Source organism: Staurois parvus, unplaced genomic scaffold (genome assembly GCF_062004578.1).
Source record: "Staurois parvus isolate SC_StPar_1 unplaced genomic scaffold, SC_StPar_1.0 ptg000137l, whole genome shotgun sequence".
NCBI lineage: Eukaryota > Metazoa > Chordata > Amphibia > Anura > Ranidae > Staurois > Staurois parvus.
This window is the reverse complement of record NW_028317933.1, coordinates 3353730-3372992: the sequence shown is the minus strand read 5'-3', so window position 1 is coordinate 3372992 and position 19263 is coordinate 3353730. Positions and strand designations below refer to the sequence as shown.

General features: G+C 43.0%; 1 protein-coding gene across 2 annotated transcripts in view; it reads right to left on the bottom strand.

Annotated features, from left to right (window-relative positions):
• The window catches only part of RBL1 (RB transcriptional corepressor like 1), a 57998-nt gene that overhangs the window by 16997 nt on the left and 21738 nt on the right, over positions 1 to 19263 (bottom strand). For both annotated transcript variants that reach the window (XM_089673252.1, XM_089673253.1), the window contains exons 7-17: positions 18288 to 18337; positions 16767 to 16953; positions 11205 to 11371; positions 8773 to 8885; positions 6101 to 6204; positions 2514 to 2651; positions 2235 to 2396; positions 1508 to 1640; positions 1148 to 1384; positions 868 to 1052; positions 605 to 781 (exon numbers count right to left, since the gene is read on the bottom strand). In XM_089673252.1, coding sequence (XP_089529378.1) covers positions 605 to 781; positions 868 to 1052; positions 1148 to 1384; positions 1508 to 1640; positions 2235 to 2396; positions 2514 to 2651; positions 6101 to 6204; positions 8773 to 8885; positions 11205 to 11371; positions 16767 to 16953; positions 18288 to 18337 — 1653 coding nt within the window. The remainder of the gene's footprint in view (positions 1 to 604; positions 782 to 867; positions 1053 to 1147; positions 1385 to 1507; positions 1641 to 2234; positions 2397 to 2513; positions 2652 to 6100; positions 6205 to 8772; positions 8886 to 11204; positions 11372 to 16766; positions 16954 to 18287; positions 18338 to 19263) is intronic.

The window sequence follows — 19263 nt, the reverse complement described above, 5'->3', positions numbered from 1 at the left end:
TCCAGAGCAGTAATTTCACTTGTTCTAACTAAGGCTACTTTCACACTGATCCGTGTTTGCAGTGCATTTTTAACACGACACATGACTCAAAAACCGCACCAAAAACACTCAGCAGGTGCGGTTTTGATGCATTTTTAATACGTTTTCCATGGATTTTAAATTGCAGCAAGCAGGACGTACCTGACCTGCAATGGATCAGTGTGAAGCGTTCCAGAGGAATATATGGTCTGGTCACACGTTTTTCTTCCACTTTTTTTTTTTTTAACGCAAAAGCGGAAGTAAAAGAGATCAGTGTAAAAGCAGCCCAACTATAAGGATATAGGTCTGTTTAAAAGCCATACAACACTTTCTGCTTTTGGGCAACCTAAGAGGACTTTCTAGAAGAAAAAAACAAAAAAACAAAAAACACAACAACTTGAGGACAGCACTAAAGCAGACGAACATTATTCATGTGGACCGCCCAAGATCCTAGTTTCGAATTAAGTCATAGGACATATTGGCTTAGACTGTTATAAAGATTAGGGAATTCTATTGAGCAGCAAAAAAAAAAAAAAAAAAAAAAAAAAAGGCAAACCAAACAAAAATTAAAAGGAGAATATCTAACCTTTGCCATAATGTAAATGGCACATAGAAGCAGCTGATCTAGATGTCTGTCTTTCATTAGGTCTGTACAGTGTACCAATGAGTATTCAAACAATGTCCAAATTTTACGTCTCAGATCATTGGACAAATCAAGCTTCATGCACAGGTCTCTCAGACGAACACTTGCCAAGTGATAAACCTAAGAGCAGGCAAGAAAGATCATCCATTACTGAGGATATTACAAACCTCCAGTGCAACTAGCCACTCAGTCCAGTTAATACACACCTTCCTAAAAAACAGAGCAAGAGAACCAGTTCTCTTGGGCTTGCTGGCAGATGTGGGACACCCGTCTTGGGATCGGAAGATCTGCCGTATTGTGGATGGACTGATCAGAGCTTGGGCAGTAAGGGGGGTTTGAATTCCATGCTCATTTACTGGAGAAGAGGGGTGCCCACCATCATTAGGAGCTCCTTAAAAACATTAACAAAAGATAAATATTATGGAACACAAAAGCTTTTTCACATGGAAACATAAAAAGGCCATATAGATAGTCTCCAATATTTACCTGCTAAAGGTGCGCTTAGCCTCTGTGCAGATAGAATAGTTTTGTCTGGTGACATACACAGCTGCTCAGGTGGCTGGCTAGGAATAATTCTGATTCTAGTGATTTCTGGGGTTGTATGAAGTCTCTCCACTGGCGACTCTTTAGGTCCATCATCTCCAAATAGCCTCCTTTTGGCACTACCAGCGGCAGGAGAATTATACCGTTCATGAACAGCCAATGGAGACAATGGCTGCCAATCTAATACATAGAAAACATGGTTTAAAACCTCTAAAATATTAAATGCCAGTGCATGCACAAGGAACAAGTTCACAAAACCATTCAATGGAAACAGAAATACGTTTTACAGAATACCAAGATTACCTCGCCTACAGGAGCCTCCAAAATCTGTGCGCACTTCTTTTAAACGTGGATGAATGATGGGGGAAGCCGGCATCATAGGAAGATGTCCTAAACCAGCTTCATTACCCGTTTCAAAGTTGCTAGGTATGATAACCTTGAAATAGAAAAAAAACAAATGTGTAAAAAAACCAGCCAATATAACCTTTTCCCATTTTAAAAGCCTATGGGTAGTTTACAATTAATGTGCTGCTTATTCCAATACCAGTTTGCGGTTGAGCCACTGAATAAGTCTGGCATTACTACTGCTCATTTTCTTCCAGCCAGATGCAGGCCTGCCTTGAAAACCAAAGGTTTCCAAGGACATGTCCTGAAAGGTCAAAGCATGCAGCTCTGAACTAGGCAGTTGCCTTGGAGCAGCTTGGTTAAAATCTTTTAAACCGGCTGCTGTGGAAAGGATACAAGGATCCCCACCCCTATGTTATGAGAAAGGAAGGGAAGTGGGTAATGTGATAACTAACTATACAAAGAATGAACTACACAAAGAAGAACAGCATCTTAGCGTCAACAATCAAGCAAATGAAAAATTGCAGAAGTCCTAATGTGATTTCAATGCACACATATAATAACTGACAATTATAATATACGATACCCATACAAGGGTATTCTTACCTCTGGAATCACCAGTAAGTGGAAGAATGGCTTAGTGTGTTCACTTGACTATAAACATATATGAAAAAGTTTAATCTACCTCTTCACAAGTTGGAACAGACTGGGCTGCCTGAAGCAACTCCCACAAGTTGGAATCACTCGTCCAGGCTCGACTCTCCAGGATTTGCTCCTCTATAGTGTTAAGGTGCTTCACCATATCCCGGGACAATCCATCTTCCGAGCGGATAAAAACCTCAATAACCTGGGCAAAAGCAAAGATTTTAGACATTGAGAGCATTTTCTCCCCTCACTTTCCAGAATGACTCAGCAAATCCAGAACTCTATTTACAACTTGCATATACATATTTGTAACCCTTACCTTGTAGAAATAAAAAGGGCTTATACAGAGAACCTCAATGGTCCAAGGAAAAATACGGGGAGAGCTGTATGCAAAAAGCACAATTTCCAGACAGCAAGCTGCCAGCGACTGGTGGAAAATGTCTTGCTCCAGTAGAGCCTAAAACAAACAAAAAAAAATGTTAAAGAAAAATAATAATGAAAAAAAAAAGTTTACTCTTGGTATACAGCAATACCACCTCACTGATCATGTTCTCTCATACACCATCGTACTACAAATTCAATTGTACAGTCTTACAATATCTTGGTGGCAAGACAGAGAAGGGCAGGGCTAAAGATGCAGACAAAAAAAAGGAGTCTAGTTTCTCTAACCTGTCAGTTTTGTCATTTATCTAACTAGAACAGGTTATGGTACAACAAAATTGCAGCTCCCACTAGAAGCCACCATTTATGTACTTTTTGGGCTGCATACTAACTCCAGAGCAGGAGTGGACTGACCATTTGGAAACTCGGGCACTGCCCGAGGGCCCGGGGTCAGTAGGGGGCCCCATGAGATGCCCCTGGCACCTTTTTCATAGGCCTTTTTGAGTTTGGGCAAGGACACAGGGGCCCCATGATCCCCTATTGCCCGGGGGCCCCATGAGTTGTCAGTCCGCCCCTGGTTCAGAGTAGGAATGTCTCTGGCCCAAAAACAATAAAGTGATATAGAGCTATTTAAAAATTCCAGCACTACTACATACATTGTCAATTTAGGGCAGGGTTTAGGGATCCCTTTCCTTAATACTTATCCGAATACACTGGATTACATACAGTTTATGTGAAATTTGTGGACAGAAAAATTCCACAAGCCTTCACTGGGGGGGGGGTAGATGCTACATTCCTAGAAGGAAGAGCAATAATCCAAAAGCAGAACAGCTCTCTGGCCAAGGGATTAGATCCCAGTTTGGCTGGATGTCCTAGGTCAGGGGTGTCCAAACTTTTTTGGAAGAGTGCCAGATTTGATGAAGTGAACATGTGCGAGGGCCGACCATTTTGCCCGACATTCTGATGAACCATTAAAATTAAATGCAAATGAACTATTTTATGCAAAAGTTTATTGAAAACGGCATACTTTTCATTTTGTGACTTGGATGACAAATCTAAACAGGTGTTAAATCACTCTGCCAGCACAGGGAGAAGGAAAGCCCAAATCTCGCGAGATCTCGGAGGTCGCGAGATTTGGGCTTTGTTTCTCCTTGCACTGTCTGATGACGTCAAGCGATCCTGAGCACCAATCCATTATAGCCCAAATTGATACCGTATTTTTCGCTCCATAAGACGCACCTGACCATAAGACGCACCTAGGTTTTAGAGGCGAAAAACAGGAAAAAAAAATTCTGAACCAATGGACTGCAGACACAGTACAGGAGATGACCAGAGACTGCGGACACAGTACAGGAGATGACCAGAGACTGAGGACACAGTACAGGAGATGACCAGAGACTGAGGACACAGTACAGGAGATGACCAGAGACTGAGGACACAGTACAGGAGATGACCAGAGACTGAGGACACAGTACAGGAGATGACCAGAGACTGAGGACACAGTACAGGGGATGACCAGAGACTGAGGACACAGTACAGGAGATGGCCAGAGACTGCGGATATAGTACAGGAGATGGCCAGAGACTGCGGACATAGTACAGGAGATGGCCAGAGACTGCGGACACAGTACAGGAGACGGTCAGAGACTGCGGACATAGTACAGGAGACGGCCAGAGACTGCGGACATAGTACAGGAGATGGCCAGAGACTGTGGACAGTAAAGGAGATGACCAGAGACTGCGGACACAGTACAGGAGATGACCAGAGACTGCGGACACAGTACAGGAGATGACCAGTGACTGTGGACATACTACAGGAGATGACCAGAGACTGCGGACACAGTACAGGAGATGACCAGAGACTGCGGACACAGTACAGGAGATGACCAAAGACTGCGGACACAGTACAGGAGATGACCAAAGACTGCGGACACAGTACAGGGGATGACCAGAGACTGCGGACACAGTACAGGAGATGACCAGAGACTGCGGACACAGTACAGGAGATGACCAGAGACTGCGGACACAGTACAGGAGATGACCAGAGACTGCGGACACAGTACAGGGGATGACCAGAGACTGCGGACACAGTACAGGGGATGACCAGAGACTGCGGACACAGTACAGGAGATGACCAGAGACTGCGGACACAGTACAGGAGATGACCAGAGACTGCGGACACAGTACAGATGACCAGAGACTGCGATGACCATTCACAAAGCGAAGCGCATGCGCAGTGGGCACCCGGCTGTCACAGAAGCCAGCGCGGGAAGACTGTGCAGTGCTGGAGCGAGGAACAGGTAAGGCCCTGCAGGAGACAACAGCTGAGCGGCCGGCCCGGTATTCTGACATGGTGGCGGCAGAAATACCGGACCGGCCGCTTTATATTCGCTCCATAAGACGCACTGACATTTCCCCCCCTTTTTTTGGGGGAAAAAAAGTGCATCTTATGGAGCGAAAAATACGGTAAATGGTAGCCCCAGTAGTAATTCCCTGCGCACCACCTGGGATCCCTCGGCCCACGTTCCGGACCCCACAGATGAGCTGCCCAATATATAACTTACGGCCCTCCACTAGCGATTCTGCGAACGCCACTGAGGACTCCAGGGATCTGTTGAGCGGGAATTGACGTCATCAGCCGGCACACAGAGAAGGAAAGCCCAAATCTCACGAGATCTCGGACGTCGCGAGATTTGGGCTCTCCTTCCTGTGCCAGCTGATGATGTCAAGAGATCGCTGGAGTCCTCAGTAGCTTTCAGGGAATCACTACCGGGGGCCATAAGTTATATATTTGGGTAGCTCACCTGTGGGGCCGTTTCAGTCCGGAACGCGGGCCGCAATTGGCCCGCGGGCCGGACTTTGGACATGCCTGTCCTAGGTGAAGGGAAATCTTACAAATTTCTTTTTCCAGCCTATTGGTAAAAACAGTGCATTCTACATAAGATTTAGGACAAAGCAATAGCAAGAACAAAAATAGCACCGCCGCAAAGAAATATGAAACCGTTCAAAAAGGTAATTCTTCAAAAGCAGCTAGTAAATCCTTATCACTCCTGCACCACAAAACATCACTCCATTCATGAGGAATAGTCCCCCTGAAGACTATTGAAGTAGCCACACTTAAGGATCAATCTCCTGGTCCCCCGAAGAACTTCTGCATGGCTGGATTCTGATCCATAGGATAAAAACAAATGCTGCCCTAAAGTGGTTAGGGGGAAATTCCACTATAAGCATACATCCAAGATCTTCTGACTCCTGTCTACAACTGCTAGGTATTACAGAAATAAACAGGGAAACATGGAAGGTCATTTCTGATTTGAACACCTGCTGGATAAACTATGGCACTGATATTTCTCCAGAGTGATGCGAGAATCTATGGTGGTATACCTGAATATATCTAACCTTTTCAGCTACTTGCCATGGCACCTTTGCGCTACATGTAGAGATTATATGCAAAAATCGAAAAATTCCATTTATAAATCCATTTTAAAAATAATCCAACAAAAGGGGGAAAAAAAAAGCACTTTACAGTTAGGTCTTTTCCATGAAGGCGTCTCGTTTCTTGGAGAACTATCAACTCCAAAACTTTGTAATATAAAATTTCTGCCAACTTCCAACGGTTAACTGCAAAATCTGAAAAACACAAAATTCTGGATGAGTCATCTGATGTCAGATTTATGTATGCATTTATCATACGTGCATGTCATTTTGAGCTATTCAAACACGAAAGGGATCCCTGACAGGAATGGTCCAGGGAGATTTTTGTAGCATACTGATTGTCATTGCTGGATTGAAGACTTGGTTATTTTTGCACTGGTCAAGAATCTTTTTTTTTGGAACCAAAGTTACATTTTTAGCAAGTCAAAGACCAGGATCAGGAGTCACTTCTGAGAATAGGTACCCCATATGGCAACAATTTGTTTTATTCATTGATAAAAACTAGGTGAATTACTTTGGATTAGAAGAAACAGCAGTGTGCCAAGATTCAGCCAGCTAAAAATCAACATCAGTGTCACCAAGCTGTGTGCCCTTGTCCGTTCAATACAATTTAGGGTAGCTTAGATACCTGCTACCTCAGTGATCTCCACTTGATTCTGCATCACAGGCTGAGCAGCAAGTCTGATGCATTGTGACTAAAGGAGGTTGGCCACTCAGCACAGGTCCCATTCAGAGAATGCTATGCATTGCACAGAGCAGGCAAGTATAACATGTCTGGTAGAATACATTTTGAAATATAATATATATACAGTCAGGTCCATAAATATTGGGACATCGACACAATTCTAACATTTTTGGCTCTATACACCACCACAATGGATTTGAAATGAATGAACAAGATGTGCTTTAACTGCAGACTGCCAGCTTTAATTTGAGGGTATTCACATCCAAATCAGGTGAACGGTGTAGGAATTACAACAGTTTGCATATGTGCCTCCCACTTGTTAAGGGACCAAAAGTAATGGGACAATTGGCTTCTCAGCTGTTCCATGGCCAGGTGTGTGTTATTCCCTCATTATCCCAATTACAATGAGCAAATAAAAGGTCCAGAATTCATTTCAAGTGTACTATTTGCATTTGGAATCTGTTGCTGTCAACTCTCAAGATGAGATCCAAAGAGCTGTCACTGTCAGTGACGCAAGCCATCATTAGGCTGAAAAAACAAAACAAACCCATCAGAGAAATAGCAAAAACATTAGGCGTGGCCACAACTGTTTGGAACATTCTTAAAAAGAAAGAACGCACCGGTGAGCTCAGCAACACCAAAAGACCCGGAAGACAACGGAAAACAACTGTGGTGGATGACCGAAGAATTCTTTCCCTGGTGAAGAAAACACCCTTCACAACAGTTGGCCAGATCAAGAACACTCTCCAGGAGGTAGGTGTATGTGTGTCAAAGTCAACAATCAAGAGCAGACTTCATCAGAGTGAATACAGAGGGTTCACCACAAGATGTAAACCATTGGTGAGCCTCAAAAACAGGAAGGCCAGATTAGAGTTTGCCAAACGACATCTAAAAAAGCCTTCACAGTTCTGGAACAACATCCTATGGACAGATGAGACCAAGATCAACTTGTACCAGAGTGATGGGAAGAGAAGAGTATGGAGAAGGAAAGGAACTGCTCATGATCCTAAGTATACCACCTCATCAGTGAAGCATGGTGGTGGTAGTGTCATGGCGTGGGCATGTATGGCTGCCAATGGAACTGGTTCTCTTGTATTTATTGATGATGTGACTGCTGACAAAAGCAGCTGGATGAATTCTGAAGTGTTTCGGGCAATATTATCTGCTCATATTCAGCCAAATACTTCAGAACTCATTGGACGCCGCTTCACAGTGCAGATGGACAATGACCCAAAGCATACTGCAAAAGCAACCAAAGAGTTTTTTAAGGGAAAGAAGTGGAAGGTTATGCAATGGCCAAGTCAATCACCTGACCTGAATCCGATTGAGCATGCATTTCACTTGCTGAAGACAAAACTGAAGGGAAAATGCCCCAACAACAAGCAGGAACTAAAGAAAGTTGCAGTAGAGGCCTGGCAGAGCATCACCAGGGATGAAACCCAGCGTCTGGTGATGTCTATGCATTCCAGACTTCAGGCTGTAACTGACTGCAAAGGATTTGCAACCAAGTATTAAAAAGTGAAAGTTTGATTTATGATTATTATTCTGTCCCATTACTTTTGGTCCCTTAACAAGTGGGAGGCACATATGCAAACTGTTGTAATTCCTACACAGTTCACCTGATTTGGATGTAAATACCCTCAAATTAAAGCTGACAGTCTGCAGTTAAAGCACATCTTGTTCATTTCATTTCAAATCCATTGTGGTGGTGTATAGAGCCAAAAATGTTAGAATTGTGTCGATGTCCCAATATTTATGGACCTGACTGTATATATCTCTATATCACTTCTTGTGATCCTCAATGGACTCCAAGAAAAAGATTTCTGGCAAGTACAAATATCCTATTTAAAACCAGCACAGTGAGAGATTGATATGGTTTCATTGTGTACCAAATACTACAATATTTGGAAGATAAAGCAAAGCAATCGCTGAAAATGTGGCACAAAGCGAAACAGTCTAGACAACTATGAGGAGGCCTTAGTGTTTATTCAACTGAAAATAGAATGGATTATAAGCTCCACAAGTCAAGACAATATGATTAATAACAATGCTTGGGTTTTGTTAATATCAATGCTCACCTATATGAGAACCAGCCTGATCCCCTGATGGTTGCGTGTAATGGTGGCAAAACCTCTGCCCGATGTCCTTCACAATATTCTGAATATTCTCCATGGGGTTACGAGCACATAACCTGTGGTGAAATCAAACTGTTAGGGGTCTTTTTAACCACTTGCCATCCTGAAGATTTACCCCCCTTCCTGACCAGGCCATTTTTTGCTTTACGGCACTGCGTTAACTGACAATTGCAGTCATGCAATGCTGCACCCAAAATGAAATTTATGTCCTTTTTTCCCCCCCAAAAAAATGAGCTTTCTTTCGGCGATGTTTGATCGCCTGTGCATTTTATTTTTGTGCTATAAGAAAAAAAAAAAAAAAAGGAAAAAAAAAAAAAAAAAAAAAAAAAAAAAAAAAAAGCACTGGCACTGTACTAATGGCACTGGGCAGGAAGGGGTTAACTTGGAGTGATCAAAGGGTTAACTGTGTGCAGGGAGTGTTTTACTAGGGGGCTATGTCAGTGTGCCCGAGCTGACTGAGGAGAACTGTTAGTAAACTAAACAGTCCTCCTCCCAGTCAGATCTTCGGAAATCACTGGGCGCCGGCGAGTAATTACCGGTCAGGACCCGGTGATTGACAGCCATGGCTGGCAGCGCGCACCCCCTACCCACAAACGCAAAATCATGTATATATACACGTGATTGTGCGCACCTGTGCCGCTCTGTAGCAGTATTTCTTCTATAGGGTGGACGGGAAGCGGTAATTACCAATAATCACAATCTTTTAAGCTATGGAAAAACAGAATTTTGTGCTCCCCGCAAAGTGCTTTACTTGTCCATTCAGGATTTGTCAACTTGCAAGAAGTGGACTTCCTAGCTTTTAAAATTGTAGGAATCACAGGCTCAGATGCTCCTGTTAAAGCCAGCGCCTGTGAAAAGGGAAGGCAAAAATCGGTCCTTGGTACCAAAGAACCTGACAATCAAGCAGAGTCCAAGGACAATGTGCTAGGAGCCTTAATGAGATGGGATACCATATCTGCATAGGCCAGTCCAGAGCAATGAGGACCATCAGAATGCCCTCTAACTCGATCCTGAAAAGCAGATGAAGAAAGGTGTAGAACAGGATGTACTGTTCACACAGAACTGCCAGAGCATACACGGTTTTCACTAAAGGTTCCTTTTGCCTGGAGCCACCCTCTCCAGTCTTCGGTTGAGCCCGGAGGCAGGAGGTCCACATGTGGAATCCCCAACCTGTGATACAGGCCCTGGAACACCGCTGCGTGTAGGAACCACATCCTAAGGTAAGGGTGCTCTCAGTTTAAGTCTGTGTCACCTGGGATGTACAAAGCAGACAAGGCTGAAACATGACGTTCTGCCCTGGACAGGATCCAATCTGCCTCTGTTGCCACAGAAAGACTTTTGGTTCCAACCTGATGGTAATGATGTTGCTGTGGGGTTGTCCGGCTGCTTTTGAACTGAATGACCTTCCAGCAGAATGGTTTAAAGGTTTTAAAGTTCACCTTTAGTAACATGTTACTAATGCAGCAGCAGATGGTGTCAGTGCCCAATCCCACAGCATTAACCCCTATCATAGCAGAAAACAGGACACAGCCAAAAGCCAGACCGAGGACAGTTGTGCTCAATAGCTGCAATGAAAGACAAGCTCAAACGCCGTGTATAGGAGAGTCTTGGCCGAAGAAGAAAAATCTTGAAAAGAAAAGAAAGGTACTAACAAAATAGGTTAGTCTTTCACATAGAAACACTGGAGAAAAAGGAGGTCCATCCTCCCCCAGGACCCCAGAGCCCAAAATGCCATTAACAATTTCAAGTAGATCAATTTCCTTCCGGTCTTGCAATATACAAGAATCAATATTCCATTGCAGCATGAAGTGAATCAGACTTTAGTAGGAGTACAGTTAAGCCAACTAGCAGATAAACCTAAATAATGGTCACATCTAATACACATCTACAAAAACTTCCTGCAACCCCAGACGAACTGAGAACCCCATGTGCTGCTCACCTAGGCTCTATAGGGGTGGCAGCACAGTGGCTTACTGGTTGACACTTCTATCTTGCATCACTGGATTCCCGGATTTGAATCCAGGCCAGGACACTATCTACAACGAGTATGCACGAATGTGGGCATGCTAGCTTGACACCATCTACAATGAGTGTGCATGAATGCAAGCAAGCATGGATAGGGACCTTACAATGCAATCCAAGGAGAGGTTCACCTTCGCGGGGACATGTTACATGTTCCACCCGTTTTTAAGGTGTAATATGTAACATGTACCCACCTCCTGCAGTTCTCCCCCCTGTGACAGGGGGCGGGGGGATATTCTCCCCACACCTGCTGTCGCAATTTGAAATGAACTGGCCAAATTTCAATCCATGTATAGCCAACTTTAGCCAAGAGTTTGATTGACAGTGCCACAGTGAACAGTCGGTGAACTTACCTAAAGACATTATTAAGCTGCTCACTGGGGGAATTCCTGAGTCCAGTCACCATGCTCTGCAGTTTGCTCACACACTGTGTTGCTGATGATACAGGTGTACTTACAACTGGTTCAGGTGTCAGGTATCTTCTACCAGTTAGTGGAGTGGAAGGAGCAAATGATCGCCTCTGTTGAATGAAATCTCACAAAATCATACAAAATATTTCTAATGTATTCACTGAATTATTTTAGAGCTACATGAAAGTGCAAATCCTAAAAGGATGAAATCAACATTCTAAATTCAAGACCGCCTTCAGCAACTTCTATATCGTGGACTTAGTCTAGGCAATATTATATAAAACCTATTTTCTCAAGCACAAAAATACAGCATTTAAAAATCAGGACGACGCAGATTATAGTACATTCTAATAAACATTGGAGATTTACCAAGAACTAGTGCACTCAGAATCTGGTGCAGCTGTGCATGATAGCCAGATTCTAACTTCAGCTTGTTCAATTAACCACTTCAAGTCCGGTCACTTTTAGCCCCTTCCTGCCCAGGCCAATTTTCAGCTTTCAGCGCTATCACACTTTGAATGACAATTGTGCTGTCATGCAACACTGTAGCCATATTATTTTTTTAGCATTTGTTTGAGACAGATAAAGCTTTATTTTGGTAGTATTTATTCACCACTGGGATTTTTTTTTTTTTTTGCTATGTAAATGAAAAAAGTCCAAAAATTTGAAAAGTGATTTTCTTATAAAATTTTGCAAATAAATAATATTTCATCATAAATCTTGGCCAGAATGTATTCCGTTATCTTTTTAGTAAAAAAAATTTTTGGTGACACTGAACTACTTGTGGGGGGTGATGAAGTTTTTTTTTTTCTTACACTGATTGCTTTTACACCCATAAAGGCTGTAAAAGCAATAATTTCTCCTCCTCTCTGGCTGCATTCTTGCAGCCATTGAGAACTACTGTGTGAGCTGTGATTGGTCACAGCTTATCACATGGTACAAGGCTGTTGTGAATAGCCTTGTACCATGTGACCTCTGATCATTCAGATATTTCACATGTAGGAAGCAATGATGTAGGAAGTGACATCTTGCCTATTACTCTGCATGTGATCACTGATTGGCCAATCAGTGATCACATGATTGGGATCTCACACAGAGGTCCCGTACGACGATTGGTGTTCCAATGTGTCCAGAGGACACAGCGGGCACCGGATTGCGATGCTGCGCGTTCCCAGGGAGCGCGCACAAGCAGGGGGCGGAAGGCAGTTTATAAATGGCCACCCAACCCTGCACTGCCACCAACCGGCCGTTTATTTACAATGGTCAGACGGGAGGTGGTTAAGCTTTGGCAATAAACCCTGGAAGTGGATTGCTTTCTATTCAGAGTTAGACCAGATTTTGTATTCTCCAGTTTTGGTAAATAATCTCCATTAATATTACTAAGATTCACCATTTGATCATCCAATTTCAAAGCCTCTACTGGTCCTGGAATTTCCTTTCACTTAACTATTAAAATGAGGTTGGGGCTGGTTGCCAATCTGTACAGAAGTCAATGTTCTGTAACAGTCTGGTATGGAGATCAAAGGTCCTCCACAAGGACAAAAGGAAAAGATTTGAAGGATCATCATAAATACTTGTACTGGTAAAATTTTAATTAAAACTAAAAATCAAAGTTACACTTTTTTTTTTTTAACCATTTGGGGATTGGCTAATGCACATGTTTGTCGTCTGTTTGCAAGCTTATGCCGCCATCGGCTGCAGGCATCAAGCTTGTATTTTTTTTTGTTCAGTGGACAATGCAGTTTTTGTGTAAAAGCAATTCTAGCAGCTAATTAAAAGCCGCTGTCGGGAAGGGGTCCGGGCTCGCCTGGCACAGTGGAGAGCCTGGCACTGAAGCCAGCAGTTGGCTTACCATAGAGGTGTCCAGGGACCGGGTTGTTCCAGATCACCGTTATGGTCTAGACGACCGGAAGCAACGAGCATTTCTTCACTTCAGGTTAGGACAAATGTGAACACAGCCACGTTTTTTTCTGGGAAGCACGAGATCAAAAAGTTTATTTGATCTCATGCTTTCCAGGTTAGAGGAGAAACCTGGGGTCTTATAGACCCCAGATGTCTTCATAAAGAGGACCTGTCAAACTTTATCGCTATCGCAAGGGATGTATACATTTCTTGTGTTCGCAAGGTGGGAAAATAAATATTAACGGGACAGTGTAGGGAATTTTTTTTTTTTTTTTTTTTTTAAACAAAAATACATTTTTACACTGCCCCCATCCCCCTGTGCTCGTTCGAAGAGGCAAACACATACGTAGGTCATGCATGCATATGGATACAGTGTTACACCACACACATGAAGTATCACCAAGAACATTATAGCGGGAGTAAGGATTCTAGATGTAGACCTTCTTTATAACTCTAAACTGGTAACCTGTAAACATTTTTAAACTTTTAGTTTCTCGCTATTCCACGACAGTGCGCAATTTTAATCCGTGACATATTAGGTATCCATTTACCTGCCATAACATCTTATATTTTACCAAAAATGTGGGTTATATATTGTGGGTTTTTTGCATTAAAAATTCTTTAAAGTGTTTTTTTTTTTTTACTTTTTAATTGCTTTTGAAAAACCAGTGAGTAAATAACGTAGTACATAAATTGCAACAACCACTATTTTTTTTTATTCTCTGGGGCCTCTGGATATTTTTCGTTCCTCACCATAAAATCCCCTCTCTCCGAGTCAATTGGACACAGCTCTTTTCTCAACCATAGTGTTATAGCACCACCTACAGGAGTAGGACACCTAGCAGAAAAAACTCAGCGCCACCTATGGGCAAACCTAGCTGGTATAAACTCCCTCTCTGCTATAGATAATCCAGTTTGTTACAAGCAGTGATAGAAGCAAAACTCCAATAGATGGGTGGGTGCTGTGTCCGTCAATGAACTCAAGAGAAAGTGATTTTACAGTAACAAAAAAAAACAACAAAAAAAACACCAGTTCTCTCTAACTTTCATTAATGGACGCAGCTCTTATTCACAATCATAGGGATGTCCCAGAGCAGTTTTTCAATGAGGGGCGGACAAACCAGAAACTAGCAAAACCAGGCAACAAGCCAACAACCCAAACAAAATCCTTAAAGGGGTAAACAAGGAACCTGAAACAACAGCCTTCAACCGTGCGTCCAACAAGCATCGGAAGATGCAAACAAATCAACTTGGAATCAACTGAGCATTCACACAGATGACCAGGCAGCCACCTTGCAACGCACACAAATGACAGATGTCAGAAGGCACAGGAGACACTAATCACCCCAATGGAGCGTGCCTGAACGAAGAAGCCAGACCTATAACAGAGTACCCCTGAACAGTGTCGCTGGAGCCAGTAGGAAATCCTGGTATACAGGCCGCCAAGCCATCTCAGAGGCCAGCCATGAGGTCCAAAAGAAGAAAGGAACCTTGGCAAAAAAAAAAAAAAACACCACAGTGGATAGGCACCACAAACTGCCTAGTCCAAATCCAGGAAGTGTAACAACCTCACAAGATATGGTTGCCGCTTACAAGCGCAGGAAAATGTCCACACTTGCTCATTTGAAAATCTGACTACCTTTGGTAGAAATGAGGGGCACAGACAAAGAACCATGTGCACAAACAGAAAGACTTAATTAGGCTGAAAGCTCAGGCAGCTGCCCAGAAGCTATGACGACCAAGAAGCTACACTGAAAAAGAGTAAGCAGGGGAATGTCCCGAATACTCTCCAAAGAAAGGCTGCTAGAGAAAAAGAAAAAAAAAAAACACGTCGCATGGTGTCAACAAGAAGCACAAGATGAACCCCTCGTCCAAAAGGTGCAAGTAGGAAGCGAATGGCCAAGTGACCAAAAAAAGAAAAAAGAAAAAGCCAGCAAGGCACAAACTGGATCGGTAAGGGCACTCAAAGCAAAAGGTTGTGCAATGTCCTGTGAAACAAAGACCAAAATCCCGAACCACTGAGAAGGGACAGAGGGAAACCCAAACATTTTTGATAAAGACTAAAGCATCTTCTCTTACCATGCAAGGATGAGAAATTATTCTTGCAAAAATATATATCCGTTAAAAAATATGAATTTCTAGTCAGTCATGTGGTGTACCAACATGAAAGGAAAAAAATATGAAAAGGAAACAATGTTAGCTGCCGCTTAAAGTGCAAAATCACTTGTGACAAAAATGTTATAGTAAGGTATGGTGCTTCACATGTATGCTATACAAGCCAATATTCCAACTAGTATACCGTAATATAAACAAAGTGATATGGATCATCAAGTCCAAAAACAAAAAGTCCATCACCAAATTGTGGATCAAAAACAGTGCATAATCTTCTAGTGCCCAATACGTTTCTTCATGCAGATCCTCTGTGCTCCACCACATGCCAATACATTGCACTCACCAACCATCCATGACCTCTTAATTAAAAGAAGGTATAATACGCTGTCCCCAAGGCTTTGGACCATCAGTGGATATCCTCTCAATAGTTTCCCAATTTTACTCCATAATCCAAGATCATCATAAAATCAGAAGGAGAAATTTCTCATAGTATAGGTTTATTATAAAAATAGATAAAACCAACAAGAGTACACTCACATTAGTTGGTGCCCACCAGACCAGGATGTAGCTGGATGCAACACTCTGTCTCTACATGTTTCGCCAATCAGGCATCTTCAGGAAGCATACATGTGAACCGCCATACCGTAATATAATATTTTAAACCCAAAACCTTGCACCAGACAATATAAGCCTACCAGGTGCGAAATATATCCTCCAAGCGGGCAAACTTGATAGCCCACCTTATGGGAAAAACCAAACTCAACAACTATCTGCCCCTCAAAATATGGCTCAAGAACCACCCCAGCAAAGGTCAGGGACAGCTCGCAGGGTGGTAGACAAGACCCTGGAGCAGGAGGCCCTCCCAAAGAGGAAACGCCCGAGACCAACTGCACCACAATGGTGCATCACAGACCAGTCCAGAGATACCAGAGTAACCAGAGTCCCAACAGCCTCCCAGTTTGCAAACCTGCACTGCAGATGAGGGAACAGCTGGAAAGGAGACTATATGAGTATCAGTACAGTCTTCTAAATGAGACTATAGTGACCCCACGATGCCACCAGTGCATCTCAAACCAAAGTTTGCAGGGTATTCCTGCTAGGAGAAACACGTTTGCCTGCTCAGAATTGAGAATCAGACCCAGGCGCTCCCAATCTCCTGGACGGGGTAGACCTCAAGATGTTCAGGACCCATCTCAAGTCCCGCAGGGAAGCATCGTGATCCCCCTGTGTCAGTCAGCCCAACTTGGGAGTCCCCCTCAGGCTGTCCTGGCCCCTCCCTCCTGTCGGGTGCCCCCACAGCAAGCAGGTTACTATGGGGGAAACCGCTGCTCCATGTATCCATTCACACAAAGCCACGTCTCGGCCCATCTCTCTTCTCATTGGCTCATACAAACATACATATGTTTGGGGGAACTAATTTTACATGTAAACAAAGTGTCAGATACAGGCCTGGTCTTAAAGTGGTTAAAGAATAAATCATAACACAAATACCGTCTCAAAATGCTGTTGCAGGTTCGACTCCACTTGTATCCTTGGTGTGTAGTTGCCAATATGGAGATCTGCAATAAACTTCCTTGGTGTTCCAATCTCTTCTTCTGCATCATCTCCTATGAACACACGCTCATCGAAGTCCCCCACAGTAAGCACATACTCTTCATATTCTCTGTTCAAAGCTTTGCTATAAATTAAAAACACAAGAATTACCTAAACATTCATTTTATTTCAATGTAAAACACTTTGCAAGAAGTGTAAATTTACCCCAGCCCACGCATTCACTCAGATTTTTGTCCTCTGAACATTGAATACGTAAAGAAAATTAACCTCTACGAATTGCTCATTAGTAGAGGAGATATATAGATAGATAGATAGATATATCTATATCTATCTCTCAGTACTCACTGTAAAATCCTTTTTGGAGAACATTGAGGGACATGGGGAGTATTTTACATTTGGGATTTACTTCTGCCTACAGGATTGGACGCTGGCAAAAAAAAAACAAAAAACTGAAGTCCAGCCCATGAGGACTCTTCCTACTATTAACTGCCTACTACTTCATTTTCTAGCAAACAGCAAAGACTGGCAGCACTCCAAAGAAGAATTAAAAATCAGAATGAACAGATCGTTCCCTACTTGGGATCACTTCCTCAAACATTTCAGCCACAAGGCAAGAATTTTATGGAATACAAAAATCTAATTTTCTTTCTCGTCTATTGAGAAACAGAGGATGTCATTCCCCTTTGGGACATCCAAAAGCAGTCCAACTGACGGGTGGATAACTGTAAAACAAATGCTAGCAGGCCAAATATGAAAACTGGACTGCCTGCAACTCAAAGCCACCTCAAGGACTACATGACTATAGTTGGCACGGAATGAAGCTACAACTCCCCACCTGGCAATAACATGAGAACAAGACCAAGAGGTAACCTGGCGTAGTTACTGAACCCATGATGTCAGAAGAAAAAAAAAAAGCCAAAAAAAAAAAAAAAAAAAAAGAACACAAAAAAGGAAAATACCTAACTGGTGAGGAATAATTTGACAGGAAACAGAACACAGATCCATAGACCACACGTAAGGTAGCTGGTCACCCGATTCAATCAGAAGGATGAAACGAAAAACTAATTCTCTACAGGGAATTTCCTGGAGAGACCAACCGGTATCAATACTTAGAAGAAAAAAAACTTAGCCTAAACAGTGGTCAGCAGGCAGAGGTTGTGACAGACAGCGAGACCTGAGAACGATGCCCTAGTTCAGGAAGACCAGAGCTTTCCTAACTCAGAGACCCTAGGCCTCAACTCACCTGATCCCATTATTACTCCAAGAGAAAGAGCTCTATGCATGGAATGGCTTTCATGGAAGGCATTCACCTTGTCAAGATGATCATTAATACAGAAGACCCTACGTAATTAACTCTATATATACACACAACAGATGCCTCTTTTGGAGCTTGTCTCAACTGCTCCTAATGGACAATTTCTATTCATTTTTAAAAAGACCAAAATTTGATGTGCTTACTTATTATCCGGGAAGCTAGAGAGGTCCAGCAAGCAATCCCCTTTAAGAATCTAAAATGGAATAGGAAAATAGAATAAGAACCATGGAGTCCAAAACCCACATTTCAAAAACATTATTAGAAAGGAAAAGCCCAATGGTCATTTGCAAGATTTTAATGAGAAAGAACAAAATATGAATGGAAAGGGAGGTTGATCCCCTAGTTATCTGGTCTTGGTATACATTCTAAAGAGCCAGATAAATATACCTAGAGCTGAAAACACCTGTGATATATTGAATTCATGCCAATGTGTTACCAGTGAACTTAATATGCATGGGACCTTAGCAGACGTATACACTAGGAATATAACAGATCCAGCAGGGCTTGACAAAATTTCCTTCAAATCCAGGAGCCAGCTAAAAAAGGCAGCAGGACATGGGGGGGCAGCATGTGACACTGACACACACACACCTTGGGAAGTGCCAATCCTCCCAAGCTTTCAGCTGTTCAGCAGCAGCTCCTCCAGATGGTGTCAGTGGAGAGGATCTGGTGCCAGGAGGGACACTGTGAGCCTGTATCCCATATCCACTAGCATCTCCAGTGGCAGCAACAAAGAGCGGGAGGCTGCTTCACCCTGACTTCCTCTTCTTCCTCACTGTCAATATAACCCCAACCAGAAAAACCCTCTTGATTTAGAGGTTGTTTTGACACCCATTTCATTATTGCTCTGGAGCCTTCTTGGATGCTCATTGTGACATCTAAGAACACTATTAGACCTCCATCTCCCACTGTATTCATATTCATTGCTCCTCTTCTTCCTCCTCCTTCATAGGGTCCTCTCCTAGCATCACCCACTCAGCCGCACACTGCCATTCCTGTCCGGAGCCTGCCTGACAGCGGGCCCCGACTGTCCCCTACACCCTACTTTAATAACAGGCCACCCAAAGAGCTATAACCAAGGTATGCCCACACTTAAGTGTAGTTCTGTGTAACCACAAT